Consider the following 19204-nt stretch of genomic DNA (forward strand, 5'->3'; position numbering starts at 1 on the left):
CACATTTAAATGAAATTAATTAGAAGAAATATTTTAATATTGCTATTCGCCCTTTCTCTATAATAGAAGTGTCAACCAAATTCATGATAGACAATCACAGTTGAAAACACACACGTGCTATTGGTGCCTGCGAGAGCTTTATCTGGATCGTGCATGTGCGAGTCAACTTAGCATAGATATAGAACAAACATGCTTAATTAGACCTACTTTCTGATTTAGCTAAAATTTTTCTAGCCCAGTGAAGCACCCCAACTTCTATTTCAGGTAATTGTCAGCAACACGGCAGTAAATATCAACAAGAAGCAGATTATTATTGTAGATCACGCAGGGAGAACAAAGAGTGAAATATTTAACTGTAGCAGTGTTTGACTATATTCTGCGCAGTGAGAAAACCTGAAGTTATTTTCAAGGTCCACCATTTCTTCTTTTCAGTCGGGTCAAGTTTCTAAGCTCTAAATCTCCATTTTCTGTCTAATGAAAAGAAAATAGGATTTCATCGAGTCCCCTATCTACTTACTACAGGACTTCTGTGAGGATCAAATGAGGTGAGGCACGGGAAAATGCTTCACTTCACAGACATTTGGTTACAGTGTAAAGTGTTTTCCACCTGGCTGTAAAGCAAGTTGTGTTCCTAGGCTGCAGAAACTGCAAGGAGGCTAGTCGTCACCAGGGAGAGGAAGCCGGTCCTTGCTATGTGACGTAATTACCAGACAGAGTAACACTTAGCATATTAGCCTTTTATATATATATATATAGATAGATAGATAGATTGTGTCTACAACCTTTGCCACAGTATATATATATATATGCATATAGACACCCTTGCACATTTGTGCAGATATTTCTGTTTAGTTAACTGGGAATGGACTTGCACATTTAAAGTTACCTTATGTATGTATTACAAATTGGCCCTCAACAAGGTCATTGTTATAATTCCAAAGACCAAAAAAACTGAAAACCCAAAATCCTTTTCATGTAACATTATGTGATAGGATCTGATATGAGTGTGTTGTATGGGAAAAACCTGACCTGCACTTAAGATTGTGGTAATGTCCAATCTTTTCTTTTTTTTAATCCTCACCCAAGGGTATTTTTCCATTGATTTTTTTTTGAGAGAGAATGGAAAAGAGAGGGAAAGACAGAAATATCGATGTGAGATTGGTTGTCTCCTTCATGAGCCCCAACCAGGGCCCAGGTATGTGCCCTTGTTCTGAATTGAACCGGGACCCTTGGCTCTACAGGCTGATGCTCTATCCACTGAGCCACACCGGCTAGGGCCTGTACAGCCTTTTCTATGTCCACAGAATGTGAATTTTCATTTTACTGCAGAAATAATGATGTGGTTGATTATTAGGTCTTGTCTCAGATCCCACTGGGGATATAATAATAGTGTATTAATCCTTTTTAAAATCGGAAAAACTCAGTTTCAAAACACATGTGGCCTTAAGAATTTTTGAATGGGGAAATTTTATGTGTACTTATGTACATTGTCAGCAGTATATGAATACAAAGCTATTTTCTTTTTTTAAATTTTATTTTTCAATTATAGTTTACATTCAACAATGTTTTATATTAATTTCTGTTGTACAGCATAATGGTTAGACAGTCATACTTTACATAGTGATCTCAATATTTTTAGTATCCACCTGGCACTATACATAGTTATGCAATATTAATTACTATATTCTCTATCTGTATTTCACATCCCCATCACTATTTTGTAACTACCAATTTGTAGTTCTTAATCCTTTCACTTTTTTTTTTACCCAGCCCTCCACCCCTTTTCTGTCTGTTCTTTGTATTTATGAACCTGTTTTAATTTTGTTCATTTATTTTGTTCTTTAGATTTCACATATAAGCGAGATCATGTGGTATTTGAAAGTATTTTCTTAACAGTAAAATTTATGAGTGTCTTAATGTCCAAGAAATAGATTAACCAATTTACTTGAATATTTAATTTACTTCAGTAGAGTTTTATATAGGAATCATTATTCTCAAAATATTCCAGATTTTGCTTGAAATCACTTATGAACATTGTCTTATTACTTGCATGTGGTCTGACATGAAGTCCTAACAGCCGTTTTTTGCTGCTGATTGTGGGAGATTTCACCATTTCTTTTAGATCTTGGACTTATGCAACAAACAACAACAAAATTTCTTGAATTTTGAATATTACACTCAGTGTAGAAAAGTGCTTATAAGAGAAACTTGGAGCCCTGGATGGTGTGGCTCACTTGGTTGAGCGTTGTCTAGTGCACTGAGAGGTTGCGATGTCAATTCCTGGTCAGGGTGCATGCCCGAGTTGGGGTCTCTATCCCCAGTAGAGGGTGTGCAGGATGCAGGTAGTCGATGTTTCTCTCTCTTTTATCGATGTTTCTCTCTATCCCCATCTCTCTCAAATCAATAAAAACATTAAAAAAATAAAACAGTAACCTGGAAAATGAGATCTACTGAGGGGGCATCAGCGTTAATATAGTCTTTACTATTTTTATTTTTATTTTTTATTTAAAATATATTTTACTGATTTTTTACAGAGAGGAAGGGAGAGGGATAGAGTCAGAAACATCGATGAGAGAGAAACATCGATCAGCTGCCTCATGCAAATCCCCTGCTGGGGATGTGCCCGCAACCAAGGTACATGCCCTTGACCGGAATCGAACCTGGGACCCTTCAGTCCGCAGCCCGATGCTCTATCCACTGAGCCAACCCGGTTAGGGCAGTCTTTACTGTTTTTTTAAAAAATAAGTTTTTATTGATTTTTTACAGAGAGAGGAAGGGGGAGAGAGAGAGAGAAACATTGGTGGGCTACTTCCTGCACAACTTTCACCAGGGATCAATCCCGCAACCCAGGCATGTGCTCTGACTGACAATCCAACTGACAATCTGTTGGTGCATGGGATGACCCTCAACCTACTGACCCATATCAGCTGGGCTAGTCTTTACTATTTAAATTACTTTTTTGGCTTGGCCAGTGATGCTCAGTGGTTAAGCGTCAACCTAGGAACCAGGTGGTCATAGTTCGATTCCCAGTCAGGGCACATGCCTGGGTTGTGACCTAGATCTCAAGTGGGGAACATGCAGGAGGAAGCTGATCAATGATTCTCTCTCATCATTGATGTTTCTATTTCTTTCTCCCTCTCATTTCCTCTCTGTAATTAAAAATATATATGTGTTAAATTTTTTGTTTTTGGGTGGAGGGTATCTGTATTTGAATTTGATTTAAATGTCAATGTAATGTGAGTCTATTACTTTACTATTATTTTGTAGGATTTCATCTTAATCCTATATAATAAAAGGCTAATGGGCAAATCATCCCAATGGCAGAATGACTGGTCGCCATGACCTGCACTGACCACCGGGGGGCAGACACTCAATGCAGGAGCTGCCCTGTGGTGGTCAGTGTGCTCCCACAGGGGCAGCGCAGCAGTGGTGGCGGGAGCCTCTCCCGCCTCTGCAGGAGCGCTAAGGATGTCCATTGGGAGCGGGCCTAAGCCGTCAGTCAGATATCCTCCAAGGGCTCCTGGACTGTGAGAGGGCCCAGGCTGGCTGAGGGACCCCCCTGAGTGCATGAATTTTGTGCACCGGGCCTCTAGTCATATTATAACTAACTAGAGGCCCGGTGCACGGATTTGTGCAATAGTGGGGTCCTTCAGCCTGGCCTGCGCATTCTTGCAACCGGGACCCCTGGGGGGGATGTAGTAGTGCATGAAGCGGCAGGCGGCTGGGAAGGAGCCGGGCAGGGCACCACACTGATCCCGCTCATCCCAGTCCCACTGCACCTGCCTCCGCTGCCACTCGGTAGTGCATTGCCACGGAGATAGGAGAGGCTCGCGCTGCCGCAGCTGCGCTCACCAGCTGTGAGCCCAGTATCTGCCACTCAGCGGTCAGCTGTGTGGTGCTCCCGCTGTGGTAGCGCACAGACTACCAGGGTACAGCTCCTGTGTTGAGCATGTGCCCCCTGGTGGTCAGTGCGCATCACAGCGACCGGTCATTCAAGTCTTTCGATTGCTTAGGCTTTTATATATATACATTAGGAGCCCAGTGCACAAATTTGTGCACCTTGAAAGAAGCTGTGGGCCGCAAGGCTGCCGTGGGCATAGGGGCGGGTCTTGGCCGTGCCCCTGCCTGGCCCCTGTCTGCTGCCAGCCCCGCTCCTGCCACTGCCACTCCCACACGCTGACGCGCTGGCCCTGCTCGAACCGCTGATGGTGCGGAACAATTGGGGCCGGTGGCATCAGTGGGTGCAAGTGGCAGCTACTTTCCTGATCCCCCCTGAGGAGCAGAGGGAGGTGGAGAGGCCCTCAGGGGCGTTCAGGACCAGCACCGGCAGCGGGTGCGAGTGGCGGCTCTGGCACCGGCAGCGGGTGCCAGAGGGGCTGGTGCCGGCAGCAGGTGCAAGCGCCTGGCAGGACTGCGGCGTGCGGGAGCAAAGAATTTTCAGTAACCACCAGATGACAGCCACTGGTGCCCTGCTTTGTTCACCTGCTACACCATCCCACTGTGGCCAATGCCCACCATGTTCCACGCTCTGCTGACGCCTGCCAAGTTCCGCGCGTGCCCCCTGGTGATCAGTACACATCATAGTGACCAGTTCAGTTATTCTGCCGTTTGGTCTACTTGCATATTAGCCTTTTATTATATAGGATAGGATTACTAACTTAATAGTAATCCTGCACATATATATGGTTTTATTTTTATTTTTACTTTTCCATTAATGCTTCAATATATTTATAGGACAGAGACTGATCCCTTTTCCCAAAAATGTTTGTCAGTCTCTGTCCTATAAATATATTTAGGCCTTACAGGTCATATGGTCTGTCTCAACTACTTATCCTGAGGTAGCCATAGACAGTGAGTGCTTGTTCTGTGAAACTTAATTTACAAAAACTGGTGTGGGCTGTCCTTGGCTACACAGGATTTGTCAGTGGCTTGTTGAAATGGGCATGGGAGAGTTTCAGACCTCCTCTTTGTAATAAAATTTTTGTCTGGGCAGTACAGTTCTTTGCACTGGCTCACATAGGGATACAGTCTGAGTGTCTGCGCGAACTTTGCTATTCCAGTGATTGATCCCAGGCTTTCTTTTTAAACAGCAGTATAGTACATATTTGAGTATTTGGACTCTGAATTTTTTTTTTTTACTGTAAACATTTAACTTTACTGGTTATATGTTGTTACTTTTTTGGAATTATTCCGATTAAGTTACTTTATATTTTTGGTTTATTTGATTTATTAAAGATTTAGAGCAAAACAGAGGGAAGGTAAATCTGCTAAACCAGTCGTTGTTGACAGATTTGACAGTGTATTTTGCATAAATGATTTTTTTTAACCTGAAATAAAATACCTGATTATGGCTTACAAAGCAAGCATGCTGAAGTTCTTATTTAAATATCTTTTAGACATGAAGAAGAGCATCGTCGTCGTGAGGAAGAAATGATTCGACACAGAGAACAGGAGGAACTGAGGCGACAGCAAGAGGGCTTTAAGCCAAATTATATGGAAAATGTAAGTAAAATACTAGTTAATTAAAATTACTTTTTGTTGTCAGGGGGTTATGTATGTTGAGAATTCTTTAGGTATTGCTTTATATATTACTATATTTTTTAATCTTTCTGAATTTTTCAAGCTTTTGTGTGTTACATGATTTTTTTAAACCTCTTTCAGGTAGAAAATTAAAATTAGTTTCTGACGGTAATATTCATGTTTTATGAAATATATGTTAATTTTTCTTCAGTTTAACCTTATTTTTTTAAAAAATACGTTACTTAATTAGAAATCTTTATAAATCCATCTCCACTTGATTGATTGTCATCATTTAATAATAATACAAATTCTTTACTTTGTAACATTTTAGATATTGTAAAAGTAGATTCGCATGTGTTCATCACCCAAACATAATAGTTACCAACACCCGGCTGATCTTTTTCTTCATCTTCAAGTATACCTTCTTTCCCCAATTATTTTGTATAAAATTCCCAACTTCAAATGATTTTACTCATCCGTATTTTAATATGTATTTCGAAATGATAAGGACTTGAGACTATGTTTTTAATTGATTTTTAGAGAGAGAGAAACATCAATTGGTTGTTTCCAGTATGGGCCCTGGCCGGGCATCGAACCTGGCAGATGACCCTCCAACCAACTGAGCCACCTGGCCAGGGCAGGACTCTGTTTGAAATTATCTTTATGTTTTAAAAATTGTTGATTCTTTTTTTTAAAATATGTTTTTATTGAATTTTGAGAGAGAGAGAGAGGAAGGGAGAGGGATAGAGAGATAGAAACATTGATAAAAGAGAAACATCATTGATCCAGCTGTCTCTTGCACACCCCCTACTGGAGATCGAGCCCACAAACTTGGAATGTGCCCTGACCAGGAATCAAACCTGTGACCTCTTGGTTGATTATGGCTTACAGAGCAATTATGCTGACCTTTGCCCTACCTGAACCACACTGGTAGGGCAACAAATTGTCCATTCTTTAATATACTAACTAGTAAAGAAGGAATATGATAATTGATCCTACGCTGTCTCAAAGTTGGCGGAGCCCACAGACAATAAGGAGGGGATATGCTAATTGACTGCCCCGCCCTCAAAGATGGCAGTGCCCACAGCCACAAGATGGTGGTGCCTAGTCCCCTCAGCCCCCCAGCTGCTCAGGGCCGGCCCGAGGTGCAGGCAAGCCTCGAATGGCAGCTGCCCAGCTGCCCTGGGCTGCCCAAGGCTCAAGTAACCAGGGCCGGCCGAGGCTTGTGCTGTCAGCTGTGGCAGCAGCAGAGGTGTGATGGGGCGTGCCTTCCCCTGATCACTAAGTCGCCTCCTGCCCTGAGGGCTCCCGGACTGTGAGAGGGGGCAGGCCGGGCTGAGGGACCCCCCCTCCAGTGCATGAATTTTCATTCACTGGGCCTCTAGTTAACTAATAAACGCCTCAATTTGCCCAGGCCTTTAAGGTTTTTTTTTTTTTTTTTTTTTTTTTTAGACAATTGGTTTCTTCAAATTGTCTGATAAATCATTTTAGTTCATAGGTTTTTCTCTCGTTTTTAAGTTTTTCCTTTTTTTTTTTTTTAAATCCTCACTGGAGGATATATTTATTGATTTGAGAGAGAGAGAGAGAGAGAGAGAGAGAGAGAGAGAGAGAGAGAGAGAGAGAATAAAACATCAGTTGTCTCTCTTACGTACCCCTACGGGGGATTGAATTCGAGGTCTAGGTATGTGCCCTGTTCGAAATGAAGTCTGAGACCTTTTTGGTGTATGGGACTATGCTCCAACCAACAGAGCCATCCAGCTGGGGCATTTTTTCCGAGTGTTATTGTATACATTATCTCATATCGTGAATTTTGTTGAATGTTTTGTTGCAGTGTGTTTAACAAGTTTCTTTTTTTCTGAATTTCTCATAAAGTGGAGTTAATTCAAAAGATATGATCTGACTCAGGTGGTTATTTTGGGGAGGCAAAATGCTAGGGCAAACAAGGATACCTTAAATATGTTAAAATTCACAAGTTCTTAATGATAAGTAACAGCATCTCATTGTTTACATTATATGAATGCCAGCTTAATTCATTCTGAAAAATATTTACTACTATTTTTTTCTCTAGCTATTTAAAAGCCATGGTTCTTTAATAAGTTTTTGAAGCTGAAAGTATTCGTCATTATTGCCCTTTTTTCTGACCTTCTTTGTTCCTGTTTTTTCTGACCCCAGAACATTTTTATTTTTTATTTTTTTAATGTTTTTATTTTATTTTATTGAGAGAGAGAGAGAGAGAGAGAGAGAGAGAGAGAGAGAGAGAGAGAATCGATTTGAGAAAGAAACAGTGATTGCTTGCCTCCCATATGCACCCCTACCGGGGATCAAACCCGCAGCTACCTACCTGTGTGTGTGTGTGCCCTGCCTGGGAATCAAACCAGTGACCTTCTGATGCATTGGACGATGCTCAACTGAGCCATACCAGCCCGGGCTATCCCTAGAACATTTTTCAACTTTCTTATTTGAAAGAATGTTCACACTGTAAAATAAGTCCTAACTTGTATAGCAGTAAGAAATTTTTATCTTCACTCCCATCAAGTAAATATTATTTGAAAATTATGCGTCATTTAAATTCAATTAAAAAATTTTTTATTTATAAGTCATATGAGCTTAGCTGGAGTGTCTCAGTTGGTTGAACATCATCCCGTTCACCAAATGGTTGCCGGTTTGATTCCTGCTCAGGGCACATAATTGGGTTGGGAGGTTCAATCCCTAGTCAGGGAATGTATGGAAGGCAACCGATCGATGTTTCTCTCTCACATCGATGTTTCTCCCTCTCCCTTCCTCTCTCTCAAATCAATAAAATAATATCCAAGGGTAAAAAAAAAAATCTCTAAGATGTATCAATGATTTAATTTATTTTTAAATTCATCACCAAATTAGAAGAGTTAAGATTTTTTAAGCATTGTAAATAGTTTTTGAATAATTTCTAACATTTTTCAATTCTATTTTTCTCTTTGAGTGCATATTTTAAACTGTTTTAGATTTCTTTGATTGTTATATTTTAATATAAACCTGTTGGATTTATCAATGTGAAGATATTTCTGATGTTATAAAAGAAAGTAGAATTTAAATTTTCAGGCCCATATTTTGAAAACTAGCTGCTAGTGTTTTTCTTTTCAAATATAGTCAAGATGTAAACCTTTTCTTAGGAAAATTTTATTTGATTTCACTGAGGATTAGAAAATTCTTCCTAGTCCTTTTATGTATCTGAACATTTCTTTTACTAAAGTGCTTGGTGGAATTAACATTCTTAATATTTTTCTGGCATAAACTTTACATCCTTGGAGAAAACATGTAGCTATTTGTGATAATGTGATATACATAAATCATTTAGGTTTGTAGAAGGAAATGATTAAAACATACTAGTATCCTGCTGTTAAGCTTGATTAAGTTTACCATCACAAACATCATTGCAGACTATTTGAAATCTTTTCAGTTTACAAAACACCAGTGTTTTAATATGCTCATTGTCATTTACTGTAAGTATGTTTAATGGACAGATCATTTTAATTTTATTTTTCTATTAAAAAACTACTTGGAAATGTTGCTACAATTTAACACTGAAATACTATGTAGCCTTATTTTTAATTTAAAAACATTTGTATGTTTACGATGCATTTTATTTTATTTATCATCTTTTTTTTTAAAATATATTTTATTGATTTTTTACAGAGAGGAAGGGAGAGGGATAGAGAGCTAGAAACATCGACCAGCTGCCTCCTGCACACCCCCTACTGGGGTTGTGCCCGCAACCAATGTACATGCCCTTGACCGGAATCGAACCTGGGACCTTTCAGTCCGCAGTCCGACGCTCTATCCACTGAGCCAAACCGGTTTCGGCTATTTATCATCTTTTTAAAAAAATTGGTTTTAGAGAAAGAGGGGAAAGGAGAGACATCACTTTGTTACACTTATTTGTTGCATTCATTGGTTGTTTCTTACATGTGCCCTGGCCAGGGTCGAACCCTACAACCTAGATGTATCTGGATGATGCTTTAAACAACTGAGTTAGCTGGCCAGGGCCTAAAATGCATTTTATTGGTGGGCAAAAGTTTTTAAATATTTAATGAATTTTGTGAATAAAAAAATTAAATATAAATCCAACTCACGTTGGATTTATATTGGCATTTGAAAAATAGATTATTTAACTGCTCCACTCTACTGCAGAGCTAAGAATAGTGTTTACATTTTTAAAGGGTTGATGAGTGGTGGGAAAACGGAATATTAGAGAGTATTTGTTACCACAAAACCCAAAATACTTTTACTCTTTGACCCCTTAACAGAAAAAGTTTGCTGACTCCTGGTTAGGACTGTTGATTTTCTTTTTTTTTCTTTCTTTTTTTTTTTAATTAGTACTCTTGTTAAGCCTCAAAGTTTTCTAAGTTGTTAATTTTGTTGAAGAGGAACCATATTTAAAATAGTGTGTAACAATGAATTAAATCTTTGGGTGAAGATAATCTTTGTTCTATTTTTAGATCTCTGAGATTAGAAATTATGAGCAGACACAATTGCTGTCAATTTTGTTTAATTCCTAACTTCCTGATACTTGTTACTGTACACTAATCAAGTACTAAAGAAATATTAACAAAAGCTCTGTAGGTCTTGACTATTTATGTTAATGGAGAAAATATTGAGGCAATTGTTTCAGTTATTTTATATTTACTTTGAAAACTGCCTTTGGAAAAATTGTTAAAAATTTTAATGTTTGTTTTTGTTCTTAAAAGCCTTGAAAATTAGGCCTTCTTATGTGCTTTCTCTTTTTCACTGTTCAGTTTAAAGGAATCAAATGGTAAGTGTTCAGCTCGCCCACATATTAAGAGTAAAGTAGATTTACTTGTTTTAAGATGCCACCTCTGATTTCTTGCTAATTTTTCTCTTAGAATTATTCCAGAACAACTAATAGTATGGGCTTTGAAGTATAAAATAAATACTGATTTTCTTATTTTATGTCTTTTAATAATTCTTTGTAAAAAATGGGACAAAAGATGAGGGAAAACATGTATCATGCTTGGCCATGCTTTTTTTTGTTAGCCTTTAACTTTATCATGATTTTATGGTGTACATGTAAATATATTTTTCAAAGTTTCAAGGCTATGTCAGTACTTCATCACTTAGATGTTGTCATTTTTATTTCATATCTTATTTCTCCTTAAAGAAAGTCAAGCTCTATGATAAAAGCTCTAGCAATTATAAATTAAACATGTTATTTTTCACTCCTGTAGCATAATGTATTTTTGACTACCATAACAATGCATATATTTTTATGCTATGCCTTCATTACATTTACTTTTTATTGTAGTGTAGAATGTATTTGAACCATATTTTAGATATTATTTACGAGGTTCAAATTTTCTACTTAGCACAGTTTTATAGCTTTTGGACATATCACAAGAGGTTATTCTATTAACAGTAGGAATTTATGAAATTGTCTTGTGATTGTCTTCATGTTAGTTTGCTCCACTTACTGTTGATTAAATTAGTGCAAACACTGATATACTACATTGTCCCAGCCTTATTTGTGGATTCAGTTTGGGTTGGAGTAAAGGGGACATTTTAATTAGATTTTTAAAGAATGTAGTTTCTAGAGTAAACTTTGTTTTCTTGGGAAAATGGTAATCTCATAAAAATTTCTAAATGTCATTCTAGCTATAGTAGTTTTAAAATACTTTGTTTAGGAAAATTGGGTGCTAATTTGTTAAAAGTATCCTCTGATAAGATATTTATGTTTGTTTTTTATTGAAGAATAGGTCTTCATATTTGATTCAAAATATATATGTGAATTGATATTGAAGAGTTTTTATTCCTATTCGAATAGGTGGGAATAGATGGGAATATGTCCATAGTATATGAACAAATGTGCATAATGAACCTGAAAATGAATGTATATTATATGCTATGGCAATAATTTGACCCAATCATGTTTCTTTGTCAGTGGCTATTCCATTATAGCTCCAGAGATTATTAAATAGTGAGATCAAAAGCATTGAGGAGATGTGACCAAGAGGCCAAAGGTATAATGTCTCTTCCATGACATTTTCAACTAATACATATACAGGGAGCTTTTAAAAAATATGGGTCCTTAGGTCTCCAACCTATAAATTTATTTGTGTTTTGGTTTCAGGCCAAATTTGAACACTGTTTATGGAACAGTTTTATTGGAACACAGCCTTGTTTATATTTTGTTTATGGCTGCTTTGCCTCAATGTGGCAGAGAATTGTCTAGTTGAGACACAATCGTATGCAACTATATCAAGACTCTATGACCTGCAAAACCTGAAATATTTACTATCTGGACATTAACCAGAAAAGTTTGTGAATTAAAATGGAAATGTATTAATTTATATGTTCTTTTCCAGTGTATTTAGAAGGCTTATTGAGCAGAGCACCTCATATCTTAGACCCAAAGTTCCTGAAGAATCCAAATTAGTGCCAGAAGGTTCATTGATAGTCATGGTTATATAAGTCAGAGTAAATTTATGGGAAGAACTGATAAAGCATTGCTGCACTACAGCCGATAGAGTTTTTATCTTTTTTTTTTTTTAGTTAGTAGAGACATAAAACATTATTTTTGTTTGTGTGTGTGTGTTTGGTTTTTTTTAAATCCTCACCTGAGGATGTTTTTATTGCGTGGATAGAGATAAACATTGATGTGAAAAGATTAACATCAATTGGTTGCCTCCTGTACAAGCCTGGACCCGGGATCTAAAATTCAGTCTAGGTATATGCCCTGACTGGGAATCAAGCCCTGCAAGGGACAGCGCTTTAACCGACTGAGCAAACTGCCCAGGGTGCATTGTTCTTGATCAGATGTATTTCTTCTTGACCAGTATTGCCATATTTAGCTTGTTGTATAGTCAGCCACTTCTTTATGTCAGTCTCTTTTTTCTGCTTCTTGAGTGGGTATTCTGTCTCTTATTAACCCTTGATTATAACCAAAATTCTCCTGATGTGCCATGTACAAAACTCAAAACAGACACTTCAGCCAATAATAAAATTTTATTACTAATTGCTAGCAGAGAGAGCTGATATCTATTGAGTAGGTACAAATGAATATGTGCAAATACATTTTCTGAAAAGGTTTGTGAATTTTTGAGGGCGGGGGAAGAAGTTGCCATTTTGTGGTTTCCTCTTTTTTTAATATTTAGCCCCTCTAAGAGATTTTATTGTATTGCAGTAGAATATTGGTTTTTTGGAAGTCTAAACATCTTAAGCTTTCGAGCAATTGAATATTTCACAAGGATTTTTATAGTCTCCATTATTCTATGGAAATCACTGAAGAACTATTTGCTTTAGGGTTTGGTGTTATATTTAGATGTGACCTGCTTTAGTATAATGGCAGCCAATTTCCGATGGTTTGGACATGATGCTGAAAATCAAATTGGATAATAATAGTTATATTGCAGTGGTCTAAAATATAATGCTCTAGTTATGATAGTTTTTAAAACGTTATTCATTACAAAATTGATTTCCTACAATGAACTAAGAACTGCATATTTGGGATGCTACATTATTGGAACTTGACTTAAACTTTTATAGTCACAAAAACAAAGATAGATGTTTATAATGGTTACATATACACTTGGAAGTGTTCTCTAGGATTTTTACAATTTGGGATATTTGAGTTGAAGATATATGTTAATTTGAACAAACTTGAAATCTTTGAACACTTATCAAAAAGGATTATTTAATAGTTTTAATAATCCATCATATGCAGGGGCAACAAAACGTTTCATTCAAACGGGGAGAAGTGAATATGGGTACTGTTATGGTTATAGTGTGTGTGTGTGTGTGTGTGTGTGTGTGTGTGTGTGTGTGTGTGTGTGTGTGTTAATATCTGATTAAAGGTTTTCTGAATAAGTCCAGATGAAAATGATTAGTGAGTCCTTTACACCCTGCATACACACCATCAGAGGACACTTGATTGAATTAAATTATTTCTATGTCATACTAGATGATTCAGATACTTCTTTTTGTCTTACTTTCCATTAGAGTTTCAGAGAGGCTTATAATCGGGAAAAATTTTCAGTATCTTTTTTCCTTCTGGAGGAAAAGTATATACTCAGTGCATATATAACCTCTTCTGACTACTCAACCCAGCTGTGATCCTTTATCATTGTTAATATGGTTTCCATTACCTATCACCTTGCTTTCTAACTATTTTCTGACTTTGCTGCCCACTAATTGAACTCTAAATTTTTTCGGGTCAGGAGACTTTTTCATATTGTAGTCACATAGATATGAGCTGAGAGAATTAAGTAGTTGCTTGATGTCTGATTTTTTTTTTTTAATCCTTACCTAAGGATTTGTTTATTGGTTTTAGAGAGATAGGGAGAGAGAGAAAGAGAAACATCAGTATGAGAAAGAAACATCGATTGGTTGCCTCCTGTATGTGCTATGATTGAGGATTGAACCTGTAAATTTATTTTTGTATGGGATAACACTCCAACCAACTGAGCACCAGCTGGGGTTGGTGTCTGATGTTGGTGTGTGATGTTTCACATGCCAGTGCAGTTCAATCACATGGTTTTCAGTGTTCTTTATGGGCTACCATACTTTCTTACAGATGTTAACATCAGTATTTTTGAAAAATAGGTGGCATTGAGCCGCCACTATTTTTCTAGACTTCATAATGAAATAACATAATGAAGAGTGAATTTTAAACAGTTAAATGACCACAATTTTTGTGTACTTGGTTTTCAGTACACCTAATATTTCAATATGCTGTTTCCAATTGATTATCCCTTCAGAGCATTAGACTTACAGGAAGACTTGGAGGTTTCCATTTAGTACAGTAGAGGATACAGAGGGGATTTCAGAGTATTTTAGGTGCGGATACCTCTGTAGAGCAAGCATATCAAACCGCGAGTTTGATATGCTTGCTAGAGTATGAGAGAGATATAGTTAAGAAGTTTAGAGAATTTACAGGTTCTCTATTAGGGAATGCCTGGTGTGTTGAGCATTCTCAGCACTGTTGTCAAAATTATTTTCGGTTTATTTTTTGTTCATAAATGACATGATTGGTTTATTATTCCACTGTGTTGTAGGTATAGCCCATATCTTTTCATTTGAAATGATAAGTTCTAATCTTAACTTGGTTCAAAATGATAAGATCTCTTAGTGACACCTTTTTTTGAGGGGTCAGAGAAGAGAGTGAATATTGTCATATAGTTTTCAACTGAAGCAAACACATTTTTATAATATCTAGTATATGTAATATGAAGAATAAGAATTTTAATTATTAAATAGTTTGAATTAATAGCAAAACATTTTATTTAACCTGTTACTGCTGCCTTGTTACTTCTTGATATAATATTTAGAGCCTCTTTACATTTTTTATATAATTACACAAGGTGATTATATAAAAAAATTTTTAGGCCAATCATTATCTAGTATCTTCTGTACTTCATATGGAAGGCAGTAAGCTCTGGTAGTATCACTTGAAATGGCAGAATTTTATACAAGATCTAACAAGATAGATATGATTGTCAGTGTCCATGTGTAGTTATTAACTAAATTACTAGTGATGTAGGGGATAGGAATTTGGGTTTGTAAGCATGCTCTGCTGATGAAATGTATTTGTTTCTGCTTAAGATTTCAATTAAAAGTACATAGGTAAGTTTGCCTATTCGTCTTATGATGTCCTGCATATATTGTATACTATGTTTTTAATTCTTCTTTCTGGTTGTAAGTTTCTCAAAAGTAACTACCGCTTAAATAATTAAAAATTACTACATATTGAATCTGTTGCTTTGAGTTATCTACTTAGGAAAAATATATACTTTGACAGAATTTCAAAGCTTCAGTAGACTAAGATAATTTCCTTAATTTCTAGTATTACAAACAGAAAAATATACTATCTATTAAGTGTGTATTTAATTTTTCACACATTGGAACACACAGGCTTTGTTTGCTTCTTCTACTGCTTTCTTCTGTTTGTGGGACCAAGTTGGAATAGCTTCTTGTGCAGTTTATATTTGTTTTTTGGCTTAATCTTTCATACTTTAATCTGGCTAGTCATGGTAGTAGTTTTGGTTTTGATAAGGAAGTGTACTGGGTAAGAGGTAATGGGTAAAAAAATGTAACTAGTATCATTATGTGAACTTTGATATGATACTATATTAAAAGTATTGTGTTTTTAGAGTAGCTGTGAGATCGTTATTGTTGATTTCTTTAAGAATTTGAGATAAAATAAATTTGAAGAGTAATTAAATTCTAATTAATTTTAGTTTTTAAAAGCACCTCTTTAGAGAGTTTGCCATGACAATTGAAAATGATAATCTTGAAAATGTTCCTGAGTTATATAGATTAAAAATAAATTCTCAGCTGAATATAAATTTAATTGTTTTGATGCATTCTGGATTATATGTTATTATATTTAATTCATGTTTAGTTATAAAGCTACCCTGTGTATTATAAAAAGTGGCATTTAATTTTGCTACATAGTCAGTTGAATTTGACAGTGACATCAGAATAATCTGTTTACTCAATTACTTGAACCAGACAAAAAATACATTGTCGAGTAAATGTAGTTTAAGAGGAGGTATATATCTTTTGATTAATGAATACAATGAGCTAAGAATAAGTTCCCCTTCTTACATTTGTTGTTCCCTCTATTTCTGATATGAAATTTAACAAATATTATTTGTGACTAATACTTGTGATATAAAGTAAGATAACTGTGCAAAAACATTTTAAAGTGTTTTTTTTTTTTAAGATAGACTTTTTAAAAGTATTTTTAAGTTCAGAACAAAATTGAGCAAAAGGTATAGAACATTTTCATGTGGCTCCTTCTCTCACATACACATAGACTCCATTATTAAATTCCCACAGTACAGAGTGGTACCTTTGTTGTAATTGACACATCCTCGTCACCCAAAGTTTATTGTTTACATTAGGGTTCATGGTTTGTGTTGCACAATCTCTGGGTTCGAACAAATGTATAATGTCATGGATACACCATTATAGTATCACACAAAGGAGTTTCACTGCCCTAAAGTTTTCTATGTTCCACCTGTTCATCTGCCCTCTTTCCCCCATTTCCCCAACATCCGGCAAACAGTTTCTCCATAGTTTTGCCTTTTCCAGAATGTCATATAGTTGGAATCATAGTAGCCTTTTGATATTTGCTTCTTATTAATATTCATTCAAGTTCCTCTGTGTGTTTTCGTGACTTGATACCTCATTTATTTTTAGTACTAAATAATATTCCTTTGTCTGGATGCACCACAATGTGTTTATCCATTCACCTACTGCAGGACATTTTAGTTGCTTCCAAGTTTTGACCATTATAAATAAGGTTGCAATAAACATCTGTGCAGGTTTTTGCATAGACATAAATTTTCAACTCCTTTGAGTAAATACCAAGGAGTGTGATTGTTGGATTCTGTGGTAAGAGTACTAGTATGTTTACTTTTCTAAGAAAATGTTAAACTGTCTTCCAAAGTGGATATTCCATTTTGAATTTCTACTAGCAATAAATGAGAGATCCAATTGCTCCATGTGATTGTCAGCGTTTTATGTAGCCAGTGTTTAAGATTTTGGTCATTCTAATGGGTGTATTTTGGTATTATTATTTTAATTTGCAATTCCTTGGTGATATATATTGTAAAATTTCATTTTAACAATAACATAACTGAAAAATATTTCCCCAGTATTGATGGGTGCAGATCTTTTGTCATGCATGTATTCAAATTGAGAGGATTATTTACTTTTTAAAGGAAAAGATACTTTGTTGATGCACACCTTTTAATATCTTAACACCTTTTAATAATTTATTGGCAAAGGGGCCTACTTTTCAGATTTCTTTCTTTATACCTATTTTAATATTTCACATACTTGATGTCTATTACTCCGAATATATTGTTTATTACCTAATATTTCTGGACAGTAACGTTGTCTAATTTCTCCATTACAATTTGACTGGCTATCTATCATCTTATTATTCCTTTACTTCTCTAATGAAATAAAATATAAATTTTCAAGTGGTAAGTGTAATTTCTTTTTAGGAAAAAGATTTGGAATATTTGATGATGAAAAAGTTGAGTCTTGCTAACTGCCAAAACTAATACATTTCTCTGTAATCATATTTCTTTTAATATTTTAAATGTTCTATATCATTATTTTTATAACAGGACTTTGAGCATTTTCCTTATTAAGACAGGGAATCTAAGTGGCTCATGGCGATCCCTAGACAATCCATAGAATCTTTTTAGGGACATAATAGAGATGTCTTTATAAATTCATGTTTAGTTATAAAGCTACCCTGTGTATTATAAAAAGTGTATTATAAATAATTTTCATAGCTTTATCTTAGCTTTATTACACTGCAGTCTTTTGAGGTTTTGTTTACATATAGGTTGTCTCATGTTAAACCACAACTCTTAATTTATGCGAAAGTAATAAAGCATTATTAAAATTTGTGTTATAAAAATATCACACATACTGTGAGCCAGTTCTAATTTGAAATATATTAAATTTGTTTGTTTTTTTAAATATTCACTCTTGTTTTACATTTCCTTTTCTTTATTATTGGTTTTTTAGAGAGAGGAATGGAGGGAGGGAGCGAGAGAGAGAGAGAAACATCGATGTGAGAGAGTCCCAACCTGGGTATGTGCCCTGACTAGGAATCGACTGGTTGCCTCCTGCTCATGCACATGCCCCAACCAGGGGACAGGGTGCAAACCCACAACACAGGCATGTACCCTTGACCTGGAATCCAACCGCTGATGCTCCAACCACTGTTTACACCGTCAAGGGTTATACATAATTTTAGCCTTATTTTTGTACCATGTAAAACCTTTACCTAGAAAAATAAATATGTTTAAAATCACAGATTGATATCCTTAGTATTAAAGGAAAAAAAATCCTTACATTACACAAAATAACATCAGATGCTGCACTTTAGGTTATATTGCTTTAGTTAATTTACATTAGTGCATATTTTCTGCTATTTTATGGTTTTCAAAGTTTTTGGTTTTGAAATCCTATTTATAGACCATTAAAAATTAGGACCCCCAAAGAGCTTTTGTTTAGGTTATATCCATGTTTAACATTAGAAATTTAAAAGAAATTTGGGGTGGGGGTGTTAGTGGGAAGAATGGCCTTATTTTATATATATATTTTTGCAAACTTCTTTAATGCTCAACTGTAATGTAGTAGGAAGAATGGTATTATTTTACTGTGTTGTAAATTTAATGTTTGCCTTTATGGAAAATGGCTGGCTCCCCATATTTGCTTCTGCATTCCATTTATTGCAAAATGCTCTTGGTTAAAGTACATGAAAAAATACACTGAGTGGCCAGATTATTATGATCTCTGAAGGCATAATAATCTGGACAGTGTGTGTGTGTGTGTGCGCGCGCGTGCGTGCATGAATTCGTGCATTGGTGGGGTCCAGCTAGCCTGGCCAGGGGGAGGGGACATGGGCGGTTGGCCGGCCTGCCTGCTGGTTGAACTCCTGGTTGAGGGGACAATTTGCACATTAGCCTTTTATTATATAGGATATATACTGGCCAGATTATTATGCGTTCAGAGATCATAATAATCTGGCCACTCAGTGTATATGACTTCACACTGGATATGTGTTTTAACTTTTTCAGGTAATTGTGGATATGCTTGTTTGATACTGTAGTAAAACTTGATAGGCAGTAATTTCCATTACAATCATATTGGTCTACTTTGAACT

The 19204-nt window shown here is 36.0% G+C and overlaps 1 protein-coding gene across 11 annotated transcripts in view; it reads left to right on the forward strand.

Moving 5' to 3' along the window:
* The window catches only part of PSPC1 (paraspeckle component 1), a 141576-nt gene that overhangs the window by 65860 nt on the left and 56512 nt on the right, over positions 1-19204 (forward strand). For all 11 annotated transcript variants that reach the window (XM_079773988.1, XM_079773990.1, XM_079773991.1 and 8 more), the window contains exon 6: positions 5397-5502. In XM_079773988.1, the coding sequence (XP_079630114.1) occupies positions 5397-5502 (106 nt within the window). The remainder of the gene's footprint in view (positions 1-5396; positions 5503-19204) is intronic.

The sequence above is a fragment of the Cnephaeus nilssonii genome (assembly GCF_951640355.1).
Source record: "Cnephaeus nilssonii genome assembly, chromosome: 6".
Lineage (NCBI taxonomy): Eukaryota > Metazoa > Chordata > Mammalia > Chiroptera > Vespertilionidae > Cnephaeus > Cnephaeus nilssonii.